Source organism: Schistocerca serialis, chromosome 2 (assembly GCF_023864345.2).
Source record: "Schistocerca serialis cubense isolate TAMUIC-IGC-003099 chromosome 2, iqSchSeri2.2, whole genome shotgun sequence".
NCBI lineage: Eukaryota > Metazoa > Arthropoda > Insecta > Orthoptera > Acrididae > Schistocerca > Schistocerca serialis.
The window spans coordinates 246,090,976-246,112,246 of NC_064639.1; the positions used below are offsets into that span (position 1 = coordinate 246,090,976).

General features: G+C 36.4%; 1 protein-coding gene across 1 annotated transcript in view; it reads left to right on the plus strand.

The window, feature by feature from the left end:
- The first annotated feature begins 1,363 nt into the window (after positions 1-1,363).
- Positions 1,364-21,271, plus strand: part of LOC126456991 (PITH domain-containing protein GA19395) — a 68,515-nt gene continuing 48,607 nt past the window's right edge. The window contains exons 1-3 of the mRNA XM_050092954.1: positions 1,364-1,635; positions 7,419-7,462; positions 17,446-17,523. Of these exons, the coding sequence (XP_049948911.1) occupies positions 1,447-1,635; positions 7,419-7,462; positions 17,446-17,523 (311 nt within the window). The 5' untranslated portion in view covers positions 1,364-1,446. The remainder of the gene's footprint in view (positions 1,636-7,418; positions 7,463-17,445; positions 17,524-21,271) is intronic.

Sequence of the window (21,271 nt, forward strand, 5' to 3'; positions counted from 1 at the left end):
AAGATAAGCACACAGTTTCTAACTGTAGTTTTCGTCTTATTGTATTAGAGTGTAGGATTATATCTCTTATTGAGTAGATTATGAAGGAATACAATTTTTTTAAATTCGGTCATTAATGTCATGAAATAGTGTAAATCAAATTTTTGTTGCATGTTGGAGGTGTTAGATAGGCAACCTACAAGTGGTTCAGGGTTCTCAATATTCTCTTAGTAATATAGGTTAAATAGATTTCGTGCTTTTGGTACTTCTTAATCTGTAGTGTATCATATTTCTTTGTTTTCATGTCAAACTGCAAATCTTCCTTGACAACTTGGATATTTTTTCCTAAGTGATCTTCCATAAGTGAGACAAGACATATGAAAGTGAAAAATGATTTAGGTTTTACAATAACAAAATAGAGCTGACGGTTGCACTGTTCATAAATAAGGACGTAAATTGATGAAGCAATTTTCGTTCAATTATCTTTTTCTGAGTGAAAAAGTCAGCTTTATTGTAGGAGAAAATTAGTTATTTATTCCGTTATTTCCTACGTAGAGGAATAAACGTAATGGGTGAGGTAAATAGGCCTTGTAAATATTGTCTGATGTGTTTGTATGTACATATTTTCGTTACCGGTAACAAATAAACGTCGATGTTTTGAAACTTCGGTTCACTTCTCAGCGATTTACCACACAAAATTAATAAAGAATATCCGCTATGAAGTTTGCTTCGGTTTGTTATGAGTTAGCTGGAGAAGCTTCTACCAGTATGTATCGGAAATAGACGGTGATAGGATCATGCCCTATATTCCAAAACTCAAAAATTCGAAACAGGTTTGCGTTTAGAAGAATCCTGTTATATGTGGTTTAATGATTAGTGGTTATAGAATTTCTAAGAATTTATAGGCTTATTTATCAGCTGTGTATTGAGGTAACATGTTTCACACAGTGGTGTGTTGTTTTAACTTGTTTTATCTCAAATGCTTAAAACAGTAGGAATGAGTGACCCTTTCATTTTATTATTATCACAATTATTGTTTGTGTAGAGATATGAGTTAATAAAATATACATCAATCTCGTTTTCGCGGTTATATACTTAATAATTTTATTGACGTTGAGGACTCACGCGAGCCGCGTGGGGTGCCCGCGCTGTTAGAGGCGCCATGTCACTAATAGTGCGGCCCCTACCGCGGAGTTTTGAGTCCTCCCTCGAGTATGGGTTTGTGTTCACACGCATTTGAACATTTTAACTCTCAGCGAAGTGTCAGTCACAGAGGATCAGAGAACATTGGTCACATACATCACAGACATGTCTGTGTAGATAATGACATCCTTGGCGATAATCGAGATGTATGGGTTGTTTGACTCTTCGAGAGCGCTTTGTCATAGAATCATAGTGTATATTGGTTGTGGAGGGCTGCGGATGTTGTGAGTGTCAGGGTGTCTGGCGTGGTCCGACTAAAACACGATGTCTCGGCATTCGCATAGTTGCAGTGGCGATCATGATCATGAAATTGACGATAGTCCGGAAATGGGAGTGCAGTATAGTCTTTACACTAAAATAGACACAGAAAATCTGGAATGCTTGAATGAAAAGGTTGAAGGGTCGGGTAAAACTGTGTTTAAAGCTTGGGAAGACAGACTAGATTACGAAAAGGTATAAAATTTGCATCAGTTGTCGTTCTCCGCGAAATATAATTAAAATTTATGAAGCTGTGCTTATATTTATGTTGTTAAATTCAACTAAAAGTGCACTTTGGCTGCCTTAAATGTTCCCGTGCTAATTGACTCGTAAGCGTATAAGAAGTGCGGACGCTAAATATATTTATTTTTAAGCGCTCTCACATCAGAATTAAATTGTATGCTGTGCCTAGATTTCTCAATAAAAAGTTTCCTATATGTATATGTCCATGTGTGAACAGTGTGGTCGTTGTAACCTTCCAGTCAGACTTCATCCTTATCCATCTATCAATAATCTTGTTAGACAGGTATCTTTCATCAGCTGGCCGTGTGGAACGTTAAGATGACGTGAAAGATAAAAATTAATAGAATGCTTAAGTTTTCGGTACTCATAGTCTGTATTTTGATTTGATGTCGTGTAACAGTTTCGTTAAAGGAAGACATATCTGTCAGTTTAATACATTAGTCCACACCACTTTGGAACGTATTCCTGTTGATCCCTATGTCTATTTTATGTTAAATCTAACTTGCGGCTGTTTTTCGATTGAGTTTAGAAGTTGAGATTGGCAATGCGCCACAACCGAAATAAGCATTTTTAAATAATGTTGAGCAATATTTAATAAACTTAGTGCTGAAGTACACTGGTTAAACCAATTGTCTTCCTCCTGTGTTGTACTTAGTATGAACAGAGTATGCTGCACGATTAACATTGTCAAAACGTAATTTTGCAGTAAGATAATTAGTAAATAGTACAGATAAATTATTCGGAACTCATGGGTAAGAGTAACGTATAAATGCAGTTGTATTATAAATCTATTGGCGCACTTAAAGTAAAATTTTGTATTTGTTTGTAAAAAAATCTTCATATATTTGGAATCTTGTTATATACAGCCTGAGTGAAACACACATCAGATTTGCTTGTCCCATGGGACTAGTCATGGAAAGAAAAACTTAAGTTCTTTGTTGGATACACCTAGTGGATGCACAGTATTATACCAGTATGATGAAAAGGCTTACACATTAATAGTGATAACTTCACATTACCTGAGGGCTGTGGCACCGACCCCCGTAGCTCTCGGGGGAAGGAAAAACGTAGTGTAGTGTGAAAATGATTTCAGATTTGGTACTGTGCAGTTTTTTTACAGGCTCGAAACTGGATTTTTTTGATAGCTGCTTACAGGTCTTCGAAAATATCAAAAATACTCTGTACACCAGGATCTGTCTCTCCCCACCCTCCCATACAAACATTCATCTTGGCATCTACACTGTATGGATATTGAATTACAGTTAAACCTACTGATGGAACTTTATGAACCTATTGTGACAACTCTGCTGAGTTACAAATTCTCAAGCTGTTCATTTTTCTGTGACCTGTTATACTGAACGTGATAGATAATTATTTTCCAATTGAAAAGCACAGAAGCAAACCATACATAGAGTTTAAAAATATGACGACTAGTATGTGATTCATTATCAGCATCAAATAAATCTCTCAAAATCTCAATATCAGTTGTATATTTATTTCATAGTTAGTGTAAATGATCTGATGATGTATCAGGATTGTTTCTACTTTCCATTCTGTGGAATGTGGTCTGCTGAGAATAAAGTGGAACTAACTTGGAGAGGCTGCTTTGAATAATTGAGTCAGCTATTGTCAATTATACCGTGACTTCTTTGGAGTACAAGAAGTTTTGTCTCGTTATCTGCTCTGTGCGCACATCTCTTCTGAAGAGTGAATTGAGGAACAGCATGTTCATCATTTTGAGTGATAGAGCTTTGCAACATCTATACATGAAGGAAAACTGCTGGATAAGGTTTCCCCACCACTTGTAGCATCATGTAACGAAACTATTTACTGTCTCTCATTCTACTGAAGAGTTATGAATTACTACCTCCAATTCTGCTTATGTTGTTCAGTATTACATTGACCTGTAATATTCTTTTAGATACCCAGGAAAGAGTTTCAAGTCAGCAATTACGTTGCAGGGGGAAAAAACAGCTAATGGCTAACTTGTGTAATATTGCCAAAAGGAAACGAGAAAATTTTGTTTAATAGTGGCACCACTTTTTCAAGAAAGTTGTATCAATAGCAAGGAGAAAGGTTACCACAGTTCTGAGGCATCCAATTGACTTATTAGGATAGAAGAAAGATGAGGAAAAGAGGTAAGATTCTTTGAAAGAAAAGGTTAATGGTACAAAAGGTAACATGTACAAGCAATTGTAAATTGTGTAGAGGAGGAAGGAGGACAGTGCAGCATACGTCTCTGATTAGGTGTGCATTGTGGGATATGAGGATGAGGGGGATGGTGTTGGCTGAAGTAGTTTGGAGGCAAGTAGGAAGCTGAAGTTATGTTGTTGGTAGAGGTGACCTATCTTGCATTCTGACAGTACAATACTGAATCATACTACGAGGGCTATTCGGAAAGTAAGGAACGATAGGTTGTGAAATGGAAACCACCCTGAAAATCAAAACTGTTTTATTTGCAACAGTTAGCTACAACTTCCAGCTACATATCTCCATGGTCGCCGATCTGACTTAGACGTTTGTTGTTGCGTTGTACCGACTTTCCAATACCATCGTTATAGAAGGCAGCTGCCAGTGCTTTCTTTTCTGCCAATTCTCTACGCTGGCCTACAGCTCATTGTCTGTGCCGAAATGTTGTCTTCATAGCCTGCGGTTCATGTGAGCAGAGATGAAACTCGGAGGGAGACAGTTATGGTTTGTATTGTGGGTAATCAAACATTTGCAATTGAAAACTACGCAGGAGAATTGCCCCAGCAGAACGCAGCTGAGAATTGTCTTGAAGAAGAAAACACATGACAGTTATGTAGTGTTGATTGCATAGACTCAGGCGAAATTTCTCACCAGGCCCTTGTACTCGGTGGGAGACACTATTGTTCTAGGTATCTTTGTGTGTTCCCTGTGTGCTCAGAACTAAAAAGAACGACGTAATGCGATTGACGGGCATACTAGAGACACTACCCAACACACCTGTGCAAAACTTCATCGGATTTTCGCTGTGGTTTCCATTTCATGCCCGATTGTTCCTTACTTCCCGAATAACCCTTGTACGATATAAACGTGTCATACACAAGGGATGACGTGATACATATAAGGTTTTTTTTTTTGCGTGCCTGTGAATGATGTGTAGCTGCTTCACATTTGAGAAGAAAGTGTCTGTAATATGAGAAGTAAAAGCAACAGTTGAATGAAAATGTGTAAAATTAGGGGTGATCTGAGGGGGGGGGGGGGGGGGTGTGTGGCACACAATAGGTAGGTTTTGGAAGGGATCCAGGATAACAAAATAAACAGTAATCATTGATCACAAACATTGCTTGGCTATAGTTAGAATTGAAGTATTAACTGATTTAGAAACGTGAGGTGTGCTCTTAAGACGAATGATAGCATTACTACAATATATTAGTCAAATTTAGCACTGAGAAACTACAGGGAAACCAACAGATATTAGTCTGTAATACTAAACAGTTGTTAAAGACAAACAAGTTTTGTATATTTGCTTAACCTGGTACAAGTTCCGTTGAGTTTGTTAATCGGGAGTGTAGTCTTTGTGAGTAGATGGAGTGTTACTAGGTTGCAGTTGTGTTAGAGGGCTAGCAGGGATATTGACTCAATTTTACTGCAGGAAAAAGATGTGAGTCACCTATTTTATACACACTGTGCTTGCAACTGGGAATGTATACTATTTTTGAGGCACTTGGACTGTAATATATGAATTGTATATGGTTCTTTGATATCTTATGTACTAGGAGGATAGAAAGTTTAATGGTAAATGTTTATGTTGGGAGTAATGTGAAAATGCATGATGTAAGTGTGGTGCAGCAGTAGGCATAAGAAATTGTTGAATTGTCTTTTAAGGCAGCATGATCACTTGGTCATTGTGAAGGTAGTGTGCTTTGGGGTATCAAAAGTTGCTGTTGTAGAACAGCAAGGTGAACCCAAAAACAAGAACAAATCACTGTGTGGATCATTTTTATTAGTGTCAAAGTAGACAAACCAAACTACTGTTAAAATAAGGGAAGCATGTACTGAGATAGTGGGGAAATGGGAAATGTTGAGGAAGGAAATAGGAAAGGGTGTCTGTGAAATGTTGGGTTGTTGTAACAGACATGGCAGATATTACCATGTTGTAACTAAAAGGCAGATGTTTACAAATTTTGTTCGGGATGACACATTCTCATGAAAATTCTGAGAAAATGTATGCCTTTTCTCCAGTTGAGTGCGAGCATGACTTGTAATTGGATGTTATGTAAACATTAGCTATTACCAATTGTATTTAATGTAAGCATATAATTTTTTACACTTGGGTATTGCCATAGTTGCAATCATTAGTGTGTAAATCAGGAAGAAAGTAACTTGGCAGTGAAAGCACAGAATTTGAAGATCTCTGTGAAAATTGTCCAGTATCTAAATTAAGTGTCATTATCACAAACCTGCAATGATGTGATTAGATGTTGATATAAGAAATGTCTGTGAACAGAACGAAGTACTGTCTGCTGTTACATTGGTGGTAACGAAGTTATATCAGTGATTTAGTTCCAACAATGGAAAATCCAGGGTGGACTGTAACAATATTAGATAAGTGAAGTTGCTACTGACCATATAGCGGAAATGCTGATCGCAGCGGTTTGCATGTATCGTTGACAAAGACCTTAATGACCGAAAGCTATAAGTGTGAGAATCTTTCTGTTGTGTGTATCAGCGACTCAGCGTCTCCGTTATATGGTGAGTAGCAACTGTCCTCCTCTAATATAGTGATATAGTTCCTACGTACATGGCAAAATATAGCCTGCTCCCACATGCCATGCTTAATTCTCATTGATTAAAGATTGTTGTTGTACGGAGTATTCAGGAAACTAATACAAAATATGGTTTGCTTTGGTATTTCACATAATAGTGCAGGCAAAATAAATATGTAGAGAAGGCTACTGCTGAGTTGTTTCAGGTTGTTATAGGTGGGTGAAATCTTCATTTGCAATTTTTATATTACAATATGCATTTTTAATAAAAACAGGCACATATTTATGAAAGTGTGCTTATTCTCTGTACAATTTTTAGTGATGTAGCTGCTGTCCGCCCCTGTTTGTTTTACCATGGCTGCTTTCTATGCGCAACTGTTTGAACCTAAACAGTTATTCTTTTGATATATGAATGCTCTATTTTTAAATATCTTTAAGTTGTCAATGTTATGTTATATTTTCTATTACTGTGTTAAAAACTTAGTACAAATGTTGTGGCACAGTTAACTGAGCTTCATGTAGTCTTTATGAAACTTTCGTTTATGTCTTGTATCATGGGAAACACAATATTTACATTTCGTGATGTGATCACTGTTATTCTACATATCAATGTATATGTAAATAGTAAAATTTTCAGATTGCTTACTGTGCACATCATTCTCACAGCTACACAATAAGAGTATATGTGACAAAAGATTGGCATCTGATACCTTCTTCTGAAACATTATTAACTACAGTGTAGTCACTCATTTAAAAGTACTGTTGAATCTGTTTCAGAATTAATAAACTTTTTTGTCAGAATAATGAGGAATGAAAAACAGATATTTCAAGCAGTTTTTAAATTTGCATGTGACAATCTTGCTGTTTTGCACTTCATAAGTAGATGCCTTTTTTGTCACAAATATAGCTAATATTTAATTTTTTACACACACACACACAGCGAAGTAAAAACCACATCCCTAATTTTTCCACACTAATAATATTTCTCTTTTTTCCCCTCAGTATGTTGAAAGTGATGTTGACGAAGAATTGCTGTTCAAAATTCCGTAAGTACACAAAATTCAGTCTTCAAAGTTTAATTAATGTAGGCCGTGTCCTCCATGGAGTTTATTTTGTTTTGATTAATAAAAAGTAAATATTTTTCACTTAGAGTGCAGCATTTGTGTCATGAATACAGTCAAAATTTAATTTGTTTTTAATTTTTGTCATCACATATAGCAGAGTCAGGTTGGAGTTACCCCCAAAAATGCAGGATAAAGAGCAGTATTCAGTACTAGTTGTTGGCTTTGACCAGTGATGTAGAAAACATGCAACAGATGTAAACAACATGGTGACTATAACATGATATCAGTGGCTATTTTTCAAAGAGGCTAAGTTATAGATCAGTCTATCACCACAGTGATGTTTGTTGCTTTCACATTCATTGGCTTCACCAACAAACAATCAAGCTGTGAAAATGTGTGACAAAAGATGATGTCACAGCATCAATTAACATTATGTTAGTGGTCAAAGCCAATGATTAGTATTGAATATTCCTCCTGACCCAGGATGCTATCTGTTAATTAATGTATTATATGAAGTAAGCAAATGCACACCTGAAAATAATGAACTGTTGATAGCAAAGTGCAAAACCATGTTTTTCAGAAAAATAAAATTTTTCCTGGTGTTAGGGTATTTCTGTTAAGTTATGCTTGAGATGCTTCACCCGAAGTATATTCAGTATAACTTCCTCAAGTCTGAAGAAGATACATTGTGTAAGAAAGTGAATCATGATTGAATTATGCAGTGCAGGAAATTTTTTATCAATCACATAATGATAGGCACTCAAAATTTGAAGCAATCAGACATGGTGTACCGCAATGATAGGTTTTGGATCCTTCGTTGTTTGTGATGTACTTAAATGAACTTCCACTTACAGTTTCAGAATATGCAAATTTTGTAATTTTTGAGGTGACACAAGTCTAGGAATAGAAAATAGTACCAGCACTCTTACTGAAAAGACAGCTAATGAAATATTTGAAAACATCAACAGATGGTTCAAGACAATTGGATTATCATTGAATTTTGACAAGATTCCACGTAAACAGTTCAGTACTTCTCACAGGACTGCAAAAACTATAAAAATAAGTTTGTCAGATAATTAAAATCAAAAAGTAGAAAGTGTTAAGGGGATGTATGTGCAGTTGCAATACAATCCAAAGTTTTTCAAGGCAGTGCAACTAGATTTGGCACAGTTGTTAAGGAATGTTAAGTAGATACACACATACATTTTCATGCTTATTGAAGGTATAAGTTTTTAATTATACACAATTGAAAGTTTTTCAACCGGTTGAATAGAAATGTTTCTTTTTTGAAAAATCTGTCTGAACAAAATTAATGTATTTTTCTACAGAGATTGATATATCATTATTACAAACATTTGTGGAACAGAATATTGGTATCTTCTTTTGTTAGATTTTTGTAGCTCTTCAAATTTGTGTGGAAAAAAAAACCAAATCTTATGGCTTTTCTCATACCTAAATGCCTTACTATTGTTATAAATCAAAATTACACTCACAAAATGTTTCACTATAGTGTAGACTAATTGTATGCCAAACTTCAGTTCTATAATATCAGTGGTTTGTGAGAAAAAGTACATAAAGTTGCCAAAATGAAAGTTATGGGAAATCTGAATCAATGATTTGACAGTGTTTGTATTGGGTGTTACATTATTTGGGTGAACTAGTGCAAACCATATGCAGTCTCCTCTTCATCCTCAAGCATTGTGTTCTTTGCTTGCCCTCTTAGGTTAACCTGATTTTCAAATTGAGTAATAATAATGTCAGCTGCATCAGTTCTCCTGTTATTGCTTTCCTCCAAAACCGACAGTGTGAAAGCTCATGTATCAAATTTTGGCCTCTGTAGAGTCCTTAGTCTGCCAAGATTAGCACAATTATATACTAAAGAAGCCTCATATGCTGAAACTTCATCAGCAGTTGCGAAAACGAATATTGCCTTGGGGCATAGTTTTCCTGTCAGAGAGTTGTAACTTTCATTTTGAGTTTTTCCATGGATGTTGTGGATCTGCGAACTGCTGAAATATTCCCCACATTATTACTGCATAAAACTGGAAGAAAATGCCTCAGGAATAAATAATATAAAGAAATACAGAAAAGCATAGGGGTGTGTCCCCAGGTAGGCTTCTTTAATTACTATTTTTTATCATACTTAGGATTGTAATTGGAACATAATATTCAGGAACTGAAATTTCAGTACCATGTAGTAAATGAAGATTCAAACATTTTTCACAATTTTGGTTGCATTCGCGTATGTCCCTGCCTAGAATAAATAAAGCATCTTGGTTCAACTGTGTTTACAGTATGCATAATTTGTGCTATAGAGAATTAAAAGTGAAGAAACTAGTTTAATTTACGTACTTCCATTCACCCCTAATGAGTTAAGGAATCATTTTCTGGGGAAATTAAAGTTATTGGGACACAATTTTCAGAACATAGCAGTCTATTGGAAGAATTAAATCAAGTGTCAATTTAAAAACATAATACATAGACATCTTTAAAAGAACTGGACATTTTGACATCTACTTCACAGTACAAGTATTCATTAATGTCCTTTATCATTACTAATAACTCTCTTCTCACATATATAGTGGAAAGCATTAATGTAACATTAGGACAAAAACAAGCCTCTGCAAAGACCTCAGGGCATTACCATTAGTACAGAAAGTAGTCAGATATATGAGTACACATCTATTCAATGATCTGCCAGAACATTATTATTGAACATTGCATAGGTAATGTAGTGAAGTTTGACTGGATTAGGGAATTTTCTTTAGAAACCTCCTATGCCTATTTTAACTGAAACACTTAAATTTAATGTTTTAAGTTAATGTATATTTAGGATTAACACTGTAATATAGTAATGTAATGTTACTGCACTTAAATTAAATTAAATGTACATCTTTGATTTCTTAACACATCCCAGAGACAACTCCACTTGGGATTGGAGGAGGACAGCTAATGTAATGTGGAAAGGGGCAAGTTTAGTTATGAATCACCTGCTAGGGAAAGCAGCCAACAAACAATAATAATTTCCATTTGGTTATCTATTCTGCCAAAAAATTATATTAGGAAAATAATTCAAGTCTGTAATTTGTCACACAATGTTATGCTTAGGCTCTTTTTTTACTGCATATCTGTTAATCTTCCACGATCTGTTTTATCAGTCTGATCTATGTCCTCATTGTGTAAAAGATATACAACATTAAAGCAAGTTTGCAACAAACAAAGAATAAACTACTGAAGAGCTTTTGTTTGCTTTTGTTCTGGGCAATATTGTATTATCCAGTTTTTGATGGCTATTGATTTTTGTTTGTGTACTTTGCAACAGATTCCTCAACAAAATCTCAGAAATGGTATTAGAAACAGTTTTATTCTTTGTCTCTTTTACTTCTGCTGTAGTTTTTTAAGGCCAGTTTCATTTTTAGGTTTTATGGAAACGTTATGCTGAAAAAGTAATTGGCCTGAATTTTCAGATCAAGCATTTCACCTGAGTTACTGAGCAGCATCGACCTAGAGGAATGCCACATTATATTGGAAAAGAAAACAGCAAATATGAAAGCAGCACAATCTACACAAATCTATGTAGTCCGTCTGTTCTAGTGATAGATCATCTACCTTACTAACATTATTGCATCTCAGATTTCTTTCATTGGCAATTTTTGTTGTTAGTTTTTGAGCATAGTGAGAATGATAGATGCCATTACTTTCTTTTATGTGCCTCTTCTATGTGATTAACTGCACACTTTTTAATGAGAACTCTTCATTTCATATTAGCTACAAAAATTGATAGGCTTTCAGTCTTGTGTGTTAATGTTTGTTTAATTGGAAAAAAATGTCCTGTTCGTTTCATTCATTCATTCATCTTGTTCCATAAATCCTGTCAGGAAGGACAGCCTTCAGAGATGAGGAGTGGTCAAGTTCATGATGCAGAAGGAAAAGGTCATGCGGCAGCACGATTTAGTGCAAGTCTTCTAATTGGATGTCACTTCAGCAACTTGCATGTTATTAAAACCAACAGCATCCAGTTTCCCTCAGATGGTCACCCATTGAAGTATCTGCCAGTCCCACTATTGCTTAATGTCATTGATAGGACAGGAATCAGTGTTACCAACATGGGAAGTCCCTTGGCTAACATGCGGAAGCAGCCACTATTTACTACTTGTGAATTATATAGCAACAAACTATGACTAGTGTAATCTGCTCACATTGACAAATACGGGATTTACTTCTGGATTACTTTATATATTTATATCATGGAAAAAACAGCTGCTTTGGAAAAAGCCACTGCTCCTTTTCTTATGTTACTCTGTGACTCTTTTTATCCAATACTTCCAACAAAACGTATACTTTACACAGACCATTATCAGTTGATGTAGTCTAGATACTGTTCGATACAGATATGAGAGTTTTGCAGATTCTACATCCCTGAGTCCAAGTAATCTAATGATCTATCTAAAAAGAAAGATGATGCAACTTACCAAACGAAAGTGCTGGCATGTTGATAGACACACAAACAAACACAAACATACACACAAAATTCAAGCTTTCTCAACCAAAGGTTGCTTCATCAGGAAAGAGGGAAGGAGAGGGAAAGACGAAAGGATGTGGGTTTTAAGGGAGAGGGTAAGGAGTCATTCCAATCCCGGGAGCGGAAAGACTTACCTTAGGGGGGAAAAAAGGGCAGGTATGCACTCGCGCGCGCACACACACACATATCCGGGATTGGAACGACTCCTTACTCTCTCCCTTAAAACCCACATCCTTTTGTCTTTCCCTCTCCTTCCCTCTTTCCTGATGAAGCAACCATTGCGAAAGCTTGAATTTTGTGTGTATGTTTGTGTGTCTATCAACATGCCAGCCCTTTCGTTTGGTACTTTCTTTTTAGATATATTTTTCCCACGTGGAATGTTTCCCTCTATTATATTCATATCATTAATTTGAACCCAACAATTAATCTAATGATCTGTCACATAATAATCTCACAAATCTAAGGGCTGTCAATTCAACTAAATACCTAGGGATAACGATTATAAACAACTTAAGTTAGAATGATCACATAGATAATGTTGTGATGTAGTTGAACCAAAGACTGCATTTTATTGGCAGAACACTTATAAGCTGCAACAAATCCACTAAAGAGACATCCTACACTAAGCTTGTGTGTCCTCTGCTGTAGTGTTGTTATGTGGTGTGGGTTCCTTACCAGATAGGGCTGATGGGGCACATTGAAACAATTTAGAGAACAACTCATTTTGTACTGTTGTGAAATATAGGGGAGAGTGTCACAAATATGATATGCAAGTTGGGGTGACTGTCATTAAAACGAAGGCATTTTTCAGTGCGGTGACATCTTTTCACAATATTTCAATCTCCAGCTTTTTTCCTCCTGCAGTGAATACATTTTGTTGGTGCCCACCTAAGAGAAATCAAAGGTCACATGGAGAGATATAAATCTATATTTTCCCTCCATTCTGCCCAAGAGTGGAACAGTAGACAATTAAAGCGAAAGTGGTTTGATGAACCGTCTATCAGGCACTTCAGAGTGAATTGCAGAGTGGTCTTGTTGATGTAGATAAACTGTACGAGCAGTAGAAACTCAGGTATTCTTTTACTTTGTTTTTTGTTTCCTTGGAAATTTTCAATTTCCCAACTGAGTATAAAACCATTTTGAATCCTAGGCTGTGATACAAGGTCTGTAAGAAAATTGCTTTTACCTGTCATATTGTGATTGTGAATTGCAGAGTTCATCCTAAATTCACTTTTCTTATTAATCACAGATATTTTTAGGGAGTCATTACGTATGACAGTTAAGTCTAAGAATTCATAGATACATGAAGAGGCTTCTGCAAGATGTTTGGTTATTGATTGTATACAATATTCTTGTTGCACACTTCTATAAAATAAATATATACTTTTTATCTTGGCTGTATTACCCCAGATTATGCCGTAGGACAGTACTGACTGCAAGTGTGCTAGCAATCCTGTCTTAACTGTCAACACAGTGATATAGGTTTCTAAGTGCAAAGAGGACAGAACTGAGCTTTTTGGTTAGTTTATGCAAGTGCTGATCCCATGGCAGTTCATTATCCATCAGGGCACCCAGAATTTCACATGCTGCAGCTCATCCAGTGTATGCCCCTCAATCTTCACTACTGGTCCCCGTAAGTAATTTTGATTTTCTTTGAATTGCTTAATATGAGGTTTGGCACATGAAAAATTAAGCTCTCTGGTTTGAATCTGCCTTAACTTGGTTCCACTATTCTCCTTAGTCTGGCACGGATCTGTTTGGACCTCTTATCAATAAACTTGTTATAATAAATAAACAAACACATCTGGATGACTTCTTTTATTACCGACTGCTGATTTCAACCTGTGCTGCAAATAATCTTCAGGTCTAGCAGGAACAAGAACAAAAGAAATTAAAAAATAAATAAATAAATTTAAAAAAATTGCAAAAGTGTAGTATTAGCAACCATTACACCCAGAGATTGCACAATAAACAACAAAATATTATAAGAACCCACACATACCACCATAAATAATAGTGTCTTTTAATTCTTAATTTCATTATCTATTTTATTTTGTGATGGAGAAATCCTTTTGAAGCTGTTTTAATGTATGAGCCTATGACATATGTGCATGTCACATGACTATTAAAACTTTTTGCCCCACCCACATCCTTTGTATTTTACATTAGTTGACAAACTGCACTAGGCGGCATCAGGTACATGGTGGTTCTTATAATATTTTCTTGTTAATTGTTCAGTTTCTGATGGATGTGATTACATCATAAACTTTCACATTTTTTATTATTGTTGCCTCTCTTTTACTATTCCAACTAGACATGACAATGTTCTGTAGCCCAGATTGAAACCAGTGTTTGGTAATAAAAGAAGTCATCCAGACGGTGTTTGTTTATGTATTATAACAAAATCGATCCTAATTTCTACAACATGTCATCAGTTATGCAATATACTCGTGACATCAGCAAACTTTCAGTTTTTGAAAGACTCCTCCAGGATCTTGAATACGTCATTTATATGAGATCAGAAACACTAGTGAGGAAAACCCTGGACCTTAATATGTGCCCACTCTGAGTTTAGTTTTGTCTTATTCCTGTTACGTCAAATGCTAATGTGACACTTTATTTCCTGTTGTTAAGATAAGCCTTCATCCTTGCAAATGGAATGGCTTTATCGCTATACAGTCTAGTTTCCGTAGTGGAATTTTATGATCTAGACAAAGGCCGTGGCACAATTGCAGAAAATGACAGCAGGGTAATTGTTCTTGTTTATTTTTAAGAGAAATGTTTGTAGGATATATATCTTTGTGGAATTAGTGTTTCCACAGCTATCTTTTGTTTTTTATTATTTATTGGTTTTATTTATTTTTTTGATACTAGTTTCAAGGTTGCAGCCACATTCTCTTGCAGTCATTATCCTTCAAGTCAGCCAAGTTGTTATGCTACTACCTGACATTATCACTACCCATAGCTACACTAAGACTGTAGTATTGTTTTCTCCTTAAAGAAGCCTTTATGGAGGCCAACTGAGATGTTGTTTGAAAATTATTCTAGGAAAGCTGGGTCAATATTCTGTTGTAGTCTATGTTCTCAGAAATTTTGAGAATGTGGAAAGGAAGGATATGAGACTATATTTAGAGATCATTCTCTCAGTTCTGCTTTTATAAACTGGTGTTACTTTTACATACTTCAGTCTTTCAGGAAATACACTTTGACTAGTTTCAAACGTAACTCAACTGTTGTGGTATCAGGTTTTCACAAGATTTTAGTACCTTTGTTGAAATACTATGATAGCCGAAAGAGTTACTTCTTTTTAGTGTTGTTACAATTTCTGAGATCTCATGTGCTAGAGATTTGGCTAAACTGATGCGTGGTGGTGGTGTAGACAAAAAACTGGATCTGTGTTTACAGTAATGTTTAGGAGGAATTTTTGGAATGAATTTAATATCATCTGTCTTGCTGTTACTGTCATCTGGGAGTTGAATATAATTTGCCGTGTTGAGTATTTGTTTCCTGTTTAAAAATTCTACGAATCATTAATGTCTTGTTATTGGAATTTTGAATTTTTTGTGCATAGCATGTGGTTTTTGCCTTTTGGTACCACAAGGAACAATTTTGCAGTACTGCTTGTTGAACATTTTCAAGTTTTAATTGGTGCTGGTTCTCTTTATTAAAATTGCAGCGGGACATTAAGCAGAATCAGCGACAATGAGCAAAAATGTGTACTGGACTGGGATTCAAACCAGGGATCTCCTGCTTACTAGGCAGTTGTAACCACTGCACCATCAAAGAGGCAGGGTTATCACAACTGCATGGACTATCTCAGTATGCCTCATGCCCAATCCACACTCCCATCAAGTGCCACCTATCTGAAGTCCCTGATAGCAGTGTTCCTCGTTCGGTTTACGTGTAGTGTTACACAGCTGCTGGATCTGCGTGGTGTCTCTTCTTTCGAATGAACAGGCACTGTGCATCAAAATAGTTGATAAGCTTAGCTGGGCAGTGAATCCACTTTCTTCAGTGCGAATGCACAAATCCGTCTGACCTCCTGTGGGAATCTCTAAGTAGCAAACAGGAGCATAATGGACTGGGACAACAGATAGGTGGCGCTCGATGAGAGTGTGGATTGGCCGTGAGGCATACCGAGATAGTCCGTGCAGTTGAAATAATGCTGTGTCTCTGATGGCACAATGGTTACCACACCTGCCTAGTAAGCAGGAGGTCTCAGGTTTGAACCCTAGTCCAGTATACATTTCCACTCATCACCACTGATTCCGCTTAATGATCCGCTGCAGCTGATTGCTGTGATCCCCTATTTACATATAGTGACTCACAGCTGCTGGATCTGCGTGGCGTCTGTTCCTTCAAATAATTTAAATGTCACTGGGAATCTTGAGTTACATGTGACTGTTACTATGCCTATTGCTTCTGTGTTTGTGATACATTTTGATGGCTTTGTATGTGAATGATGGTACCTGCTGTGTCAGGAGTCCTGTGACTTATATGCAAATGAAACACAATCAGTACCTAATGGTATTGTTAACATGGAAGTGTCAGATTGAAATGGTTGCGTTGAGTAAAATGTACATAAACTGCACATTCTTTTGCAATCCGCAGTTGAAATTATGCTGTTGACATAAATGGTGTTGAGTCCAGTTTCAGGTATGTAAAAGATTTTAGCTGAAAAACATGTACTACTACTACTAAAAATTCATAAATTCTTGTGTGGAGTTGAAGGAGGTGTCAAACAGATATGATTCCAGTTTGCCTTTGAAGTTAATTGTAGTCTGTATTAAATTCCTGACACCACTGGGTAAGTGGTTGAAGGTTTTTATGGCTGAATGCCTCATGCCTTTCTGTTTGACACTAAGGCTGAGTAATGGATAGTAAAAATCATGTTTTCATGTTATGTTTCTGAACATTACTCTTGTTTTCAAATTGTAATTGATTGTCGACAACAAAATGCGGAATTGTTAAAGATCTGTCTATAAGGGGCTGTAGAGTGGACACCATGTAGTATTTGCATTACACTTCTGTGAAACACACTTTCTCCCTCAGTGATGACTTACACCAGAATGTATTGCCATAAAACTTTAGTGAATGAAAATGAGAAAACTGAGTAATTATATTGACATTTTTGTCTCCACAATCTGATATTATCTGAAACACAAAAATTGCTGAGCTTAGACTTTTCAGAAGAACTGTTACAATGACTTTCATTTAAGGGTCTTATCAGTATATACACCTGAGAATTAGAATATTCTTCTTCATATGTTGATTTGCCCACATGCGTTATTTCTGCTGGTGTGGTAAACTCTATGCAATACTGAATTGTGCTTGTATTGTGTTTTATAATTAATTTCCAACAAATATGTTTTGCAGGTGTTGATATGCGTGAGATCTGCATAGTTAATAGCAAATTTATTTATTTATTTATTTTTTTTTGCAGGTTTACAGGAAATGTAAAACTGAAGGGAGTGATTGTTATTGGAGGAGAACAAGACATGCATCCTTCACGACTGAGAATGTAAGATATTTGTGATTTTTTAATACAACAAACTATTTGTTATTAATGTAATATTTATGATAGTTTTAGGCTGAAAGAAGAGACTACACTTGTCTGTATCTTATGTTTTATTTCAGATTTGTAAATCACATGTTGAAAAACTAAGACACAAAGAGACACAGACACATAGTAAAGTCTATGTTGCTCAGTTAACCAGCAGTAGTGCTGACAACCTCACTTTGACACTTAATTAAGTACAATCAAAGATAACTGCAACAGTTAAAAAAATGGTATTGAATACTATGTGTGAATTAACACATCACCCCAACTGAAGCAAAAAGTCTGATCAATGAAACTGTATAACTGTGCTTTGATATGAGCATACAGTATGAACGCAAGTGTTGATTAGAAACTTTGTGGCAGATTAAAACTGTATGCCAAATTGAGACTCTTAACTCAGGACTGGTGGATGTAAAGCTGTGAGGACAGGTCGGGGGCAGTGCTTGGGTAGCTCAGTCAGTAGAGCACTTGCCCATGAAAGGCAATGGTTCTGACTTTGAGTCGTGGTCTGGCACAAAGTTTCAGTCTTCCACAAAGTTTATCAGTACACACTCCACTGCAGAGTGAGAATTTCATTCTGGAACCAGTGTTGATTGTTTGGTTTTGCTGTCTTCTTAGTCCACAGTATGCAGTGGTCTTGTAGTATCATCTGACAGGTAGTGCATGGAACTAGAGGTGGTGATAATCAAGGGAGATGAATTCATTTTTGGCAATTAAATAGCAATCTCTTCGAAAAAGGGCAGAAGAAACATTAACTTTTTGTCAGATCTGTAGTAGGAATAATAAAATAGTCATCTAGACCTTTGATCTGGATTGTTCTGGAACTCACTTTACACCTATGGGGAACAATATATACAATTTTTATAGGTTATTTTCTCTGTACGCAGTTTGTTATTAATGCAAAAGAATAATCTGTTATGAATGAGAAAACACACTACACTGGTGTAACATTCTACAATATTTAACAAACTGTATTATTTTACAAATCACTTATCAGCCGTCATGTCATCATCAGGTAAAAAGAGATTCAATAACGAACTACATGACACATTACAACAAATGTTCTGAGGAGAAAAATAAGGGGAACAGTACAGGCATGTTCTTCAGTGGCATATTCAAGGAGTTAACTGAACAAGGTAATATTGTCCTTAGCAGGTCTGTATTACAAACAGGTAAAATGCTACAAGAGAGACTAAGCAGCTTAGTGAAACAACTGTAATTGTACAAAACAAAATTTCTTAACAGGGCATCTGAAACTGCAGTAATTGAAATAAAGGGAAAATGTGGCATACGAGTACTACAGTAGTACAAGTTTATATGCCAACTAGCTCTGCAGATGACGAAGAAATTGAAGAAATGTATGATGAAATAAAAGAAATTATTCAGATTGTGAAGGGGGACGAAAATTTAATAGTCATGGGTGACTGGAATTTGAGTGTAGGAAAAGGGAGAGAAGGAAACATAGTAGGTGAATATGGATTGGGGCTAAGAAATGAAAGAGGAATCCGCCTGGTAGAATTTTGCACAGAGCACAACATAATCATAGCTAACACTTGGTTTAAGAATCATGAAAGAAGGTTGTATACATGGAAGAACCCTGGAGATACTAAAAGGTATCAGATAGATTATATAATGGTAAGACAGAGATTTAGGAACCAGGTTTTAAATTGTAAGACATTTCCAGGGGCAGATGTGGACTCTGACCACAATCTATTGGCTATGAGCTGTAGATTAAAACTGAAGAAACTGCAAAAAGGTGGGAATTTAAGGAGATGGGACCTGGATAAACTGAAAGAACCAGAGGTTGTACAGAGTTTCAGGGAGAGCATAAGAGAACAATTGACAGGAATGGGGGAAAGAAATACAGTAGAAGAAGAATGGGTAGCTTTGAGGGATGAAGTAGTGAAGGTAGCAGAGGATCAAGTAGGTAAAAAGACGAGGGCTAGTAGAAATCCTTGGGTAACAGAAGAAATATTGAATTTAATTGATGAAAGGAGAAAATATAAAAATGCAGTAAATGAAGCAGGCAAAAAGGAATACAAACGTCTCAAAAATGAGATCGACAGGAAGTGCAAAATGGCTAAGCAGGGATGGCTAGAGGACAAATGTAAGGATGTAGAGGCCTATCTCACTAGGGGTAAGATAGATACTGCCTACAGGAAAATTAAAGAGACCTTTGGAGATAAGAGAACGACTTGTATGAATATCAAGAGCTCAGATGGAAACCCAGTTCTAAGCAAAGAAGGGAAAGCAGAAAGGTGGAAGGAGTATAGAGAGGGTCTATACAAGGGCGATGTACTTGAGGACAATATTATGGAAATGGAAGAGGATGTAGATGAAGATGAAATGGGAGATACGATACTGCGTGAAGAGTTTGACAGAGCACTGAGGGACCTGAGTCGAAACAAGGCCCCCGGAGTAGACAACATTCCATTGGAACTACTGACGGCCTTGGGAGAGCCAGTCCTGACAAAACTCTACCATCTGGTGAGCAAGATGTATGAAACAGGCGAAGTACCCTCAGACTTCAAGAAGAATATAATAATTCCAATCCCAAAGAAAGCAGGTGTTGACAGATGTGAAAATTACCGAACTATCAGTTTAATAAGTCACAGCTGCAAAATACTAACACGAATTCTTTACAGACGAATGGAAAAACTAGTAGAAGCCAACCTCGGGGAAGATCAGTTTGGATTCCGTAGAAACACTGGAACACGTGAGGCAATACTGACCTTACGACTTATCTTAGAAGAAAGTTTAAGGAAAGGCAAACCTACGTTTCTAGCATTTGTAGACTTAGAGAAAGCTTTTGACAATGTTGACTAGAATACTCTCTTTCAAATTCTAAAGGTGGCAGGTATAAAATACAGGGAGCGAAAGGCTATTCACAATTTGTACAGAAACCAGATGGCAGTTATAAGAGTCGAGGGACATGAAAGGGAAGCAGTGGTTGGAAAGGGAGTAATACAGGGCTGTGGCCTCTCCCCGATGTTGTTCAATCTGTATATTGAGCAAGCAGTAAAGGAAACAAAAGAAAAATTCGGAGTAGGTATTAAAATTCATGGAGAAGAAATAAAAACTTTGAGGTTCGCCGGTGACATTGTAATTCTGTCAGAGACAGCAGAGGACTTGGAAGAGCAGTTGAATGGAATGGACAGTGTCTTGAAAGGAGGATATAAGATGAACATCAACAAAAGCAAAACAAGGATAATGGAATGTAGTCGAATTAAGTAGGGTGATGCTGAGGGAATTAGATTAGGAAATGAGACACTTAAAGTAGTAAAGGAGTTTTGCTATTTGGGGAGCAAAATAACTGATGATGGTCGAAGTAGAGAGGATATAAAATGTAGACTGGCAATGGCAAGGAAAGCGTTTCTGAAGAAGAGAAATTTGTTAACATCCAGTATTGATTTAAGTGTCAGGAAGTCATTTCTGAAAGTATTCGTATGGAGTGTAGCCATGTATGGAAGTGAAACATGGACGATAAATAGTTTGGACAAGAAGAGAATAGAAGCTTTCGAAATGTGGTGCTACAGAAGAATGCTGAAGATTAGATGGGTAGATCACATAACTAATGAGGAAGTATTGAATAGGATTGGGGAGAAAAGAAGTTTGTGGCACAACTTGACCAGAAGAAGGGATCGGTTGGTAGGACATGTTCTGAGGCATCAAGGGATCACCAATTTAGTATTGGAGGGCAGCGTGGAGG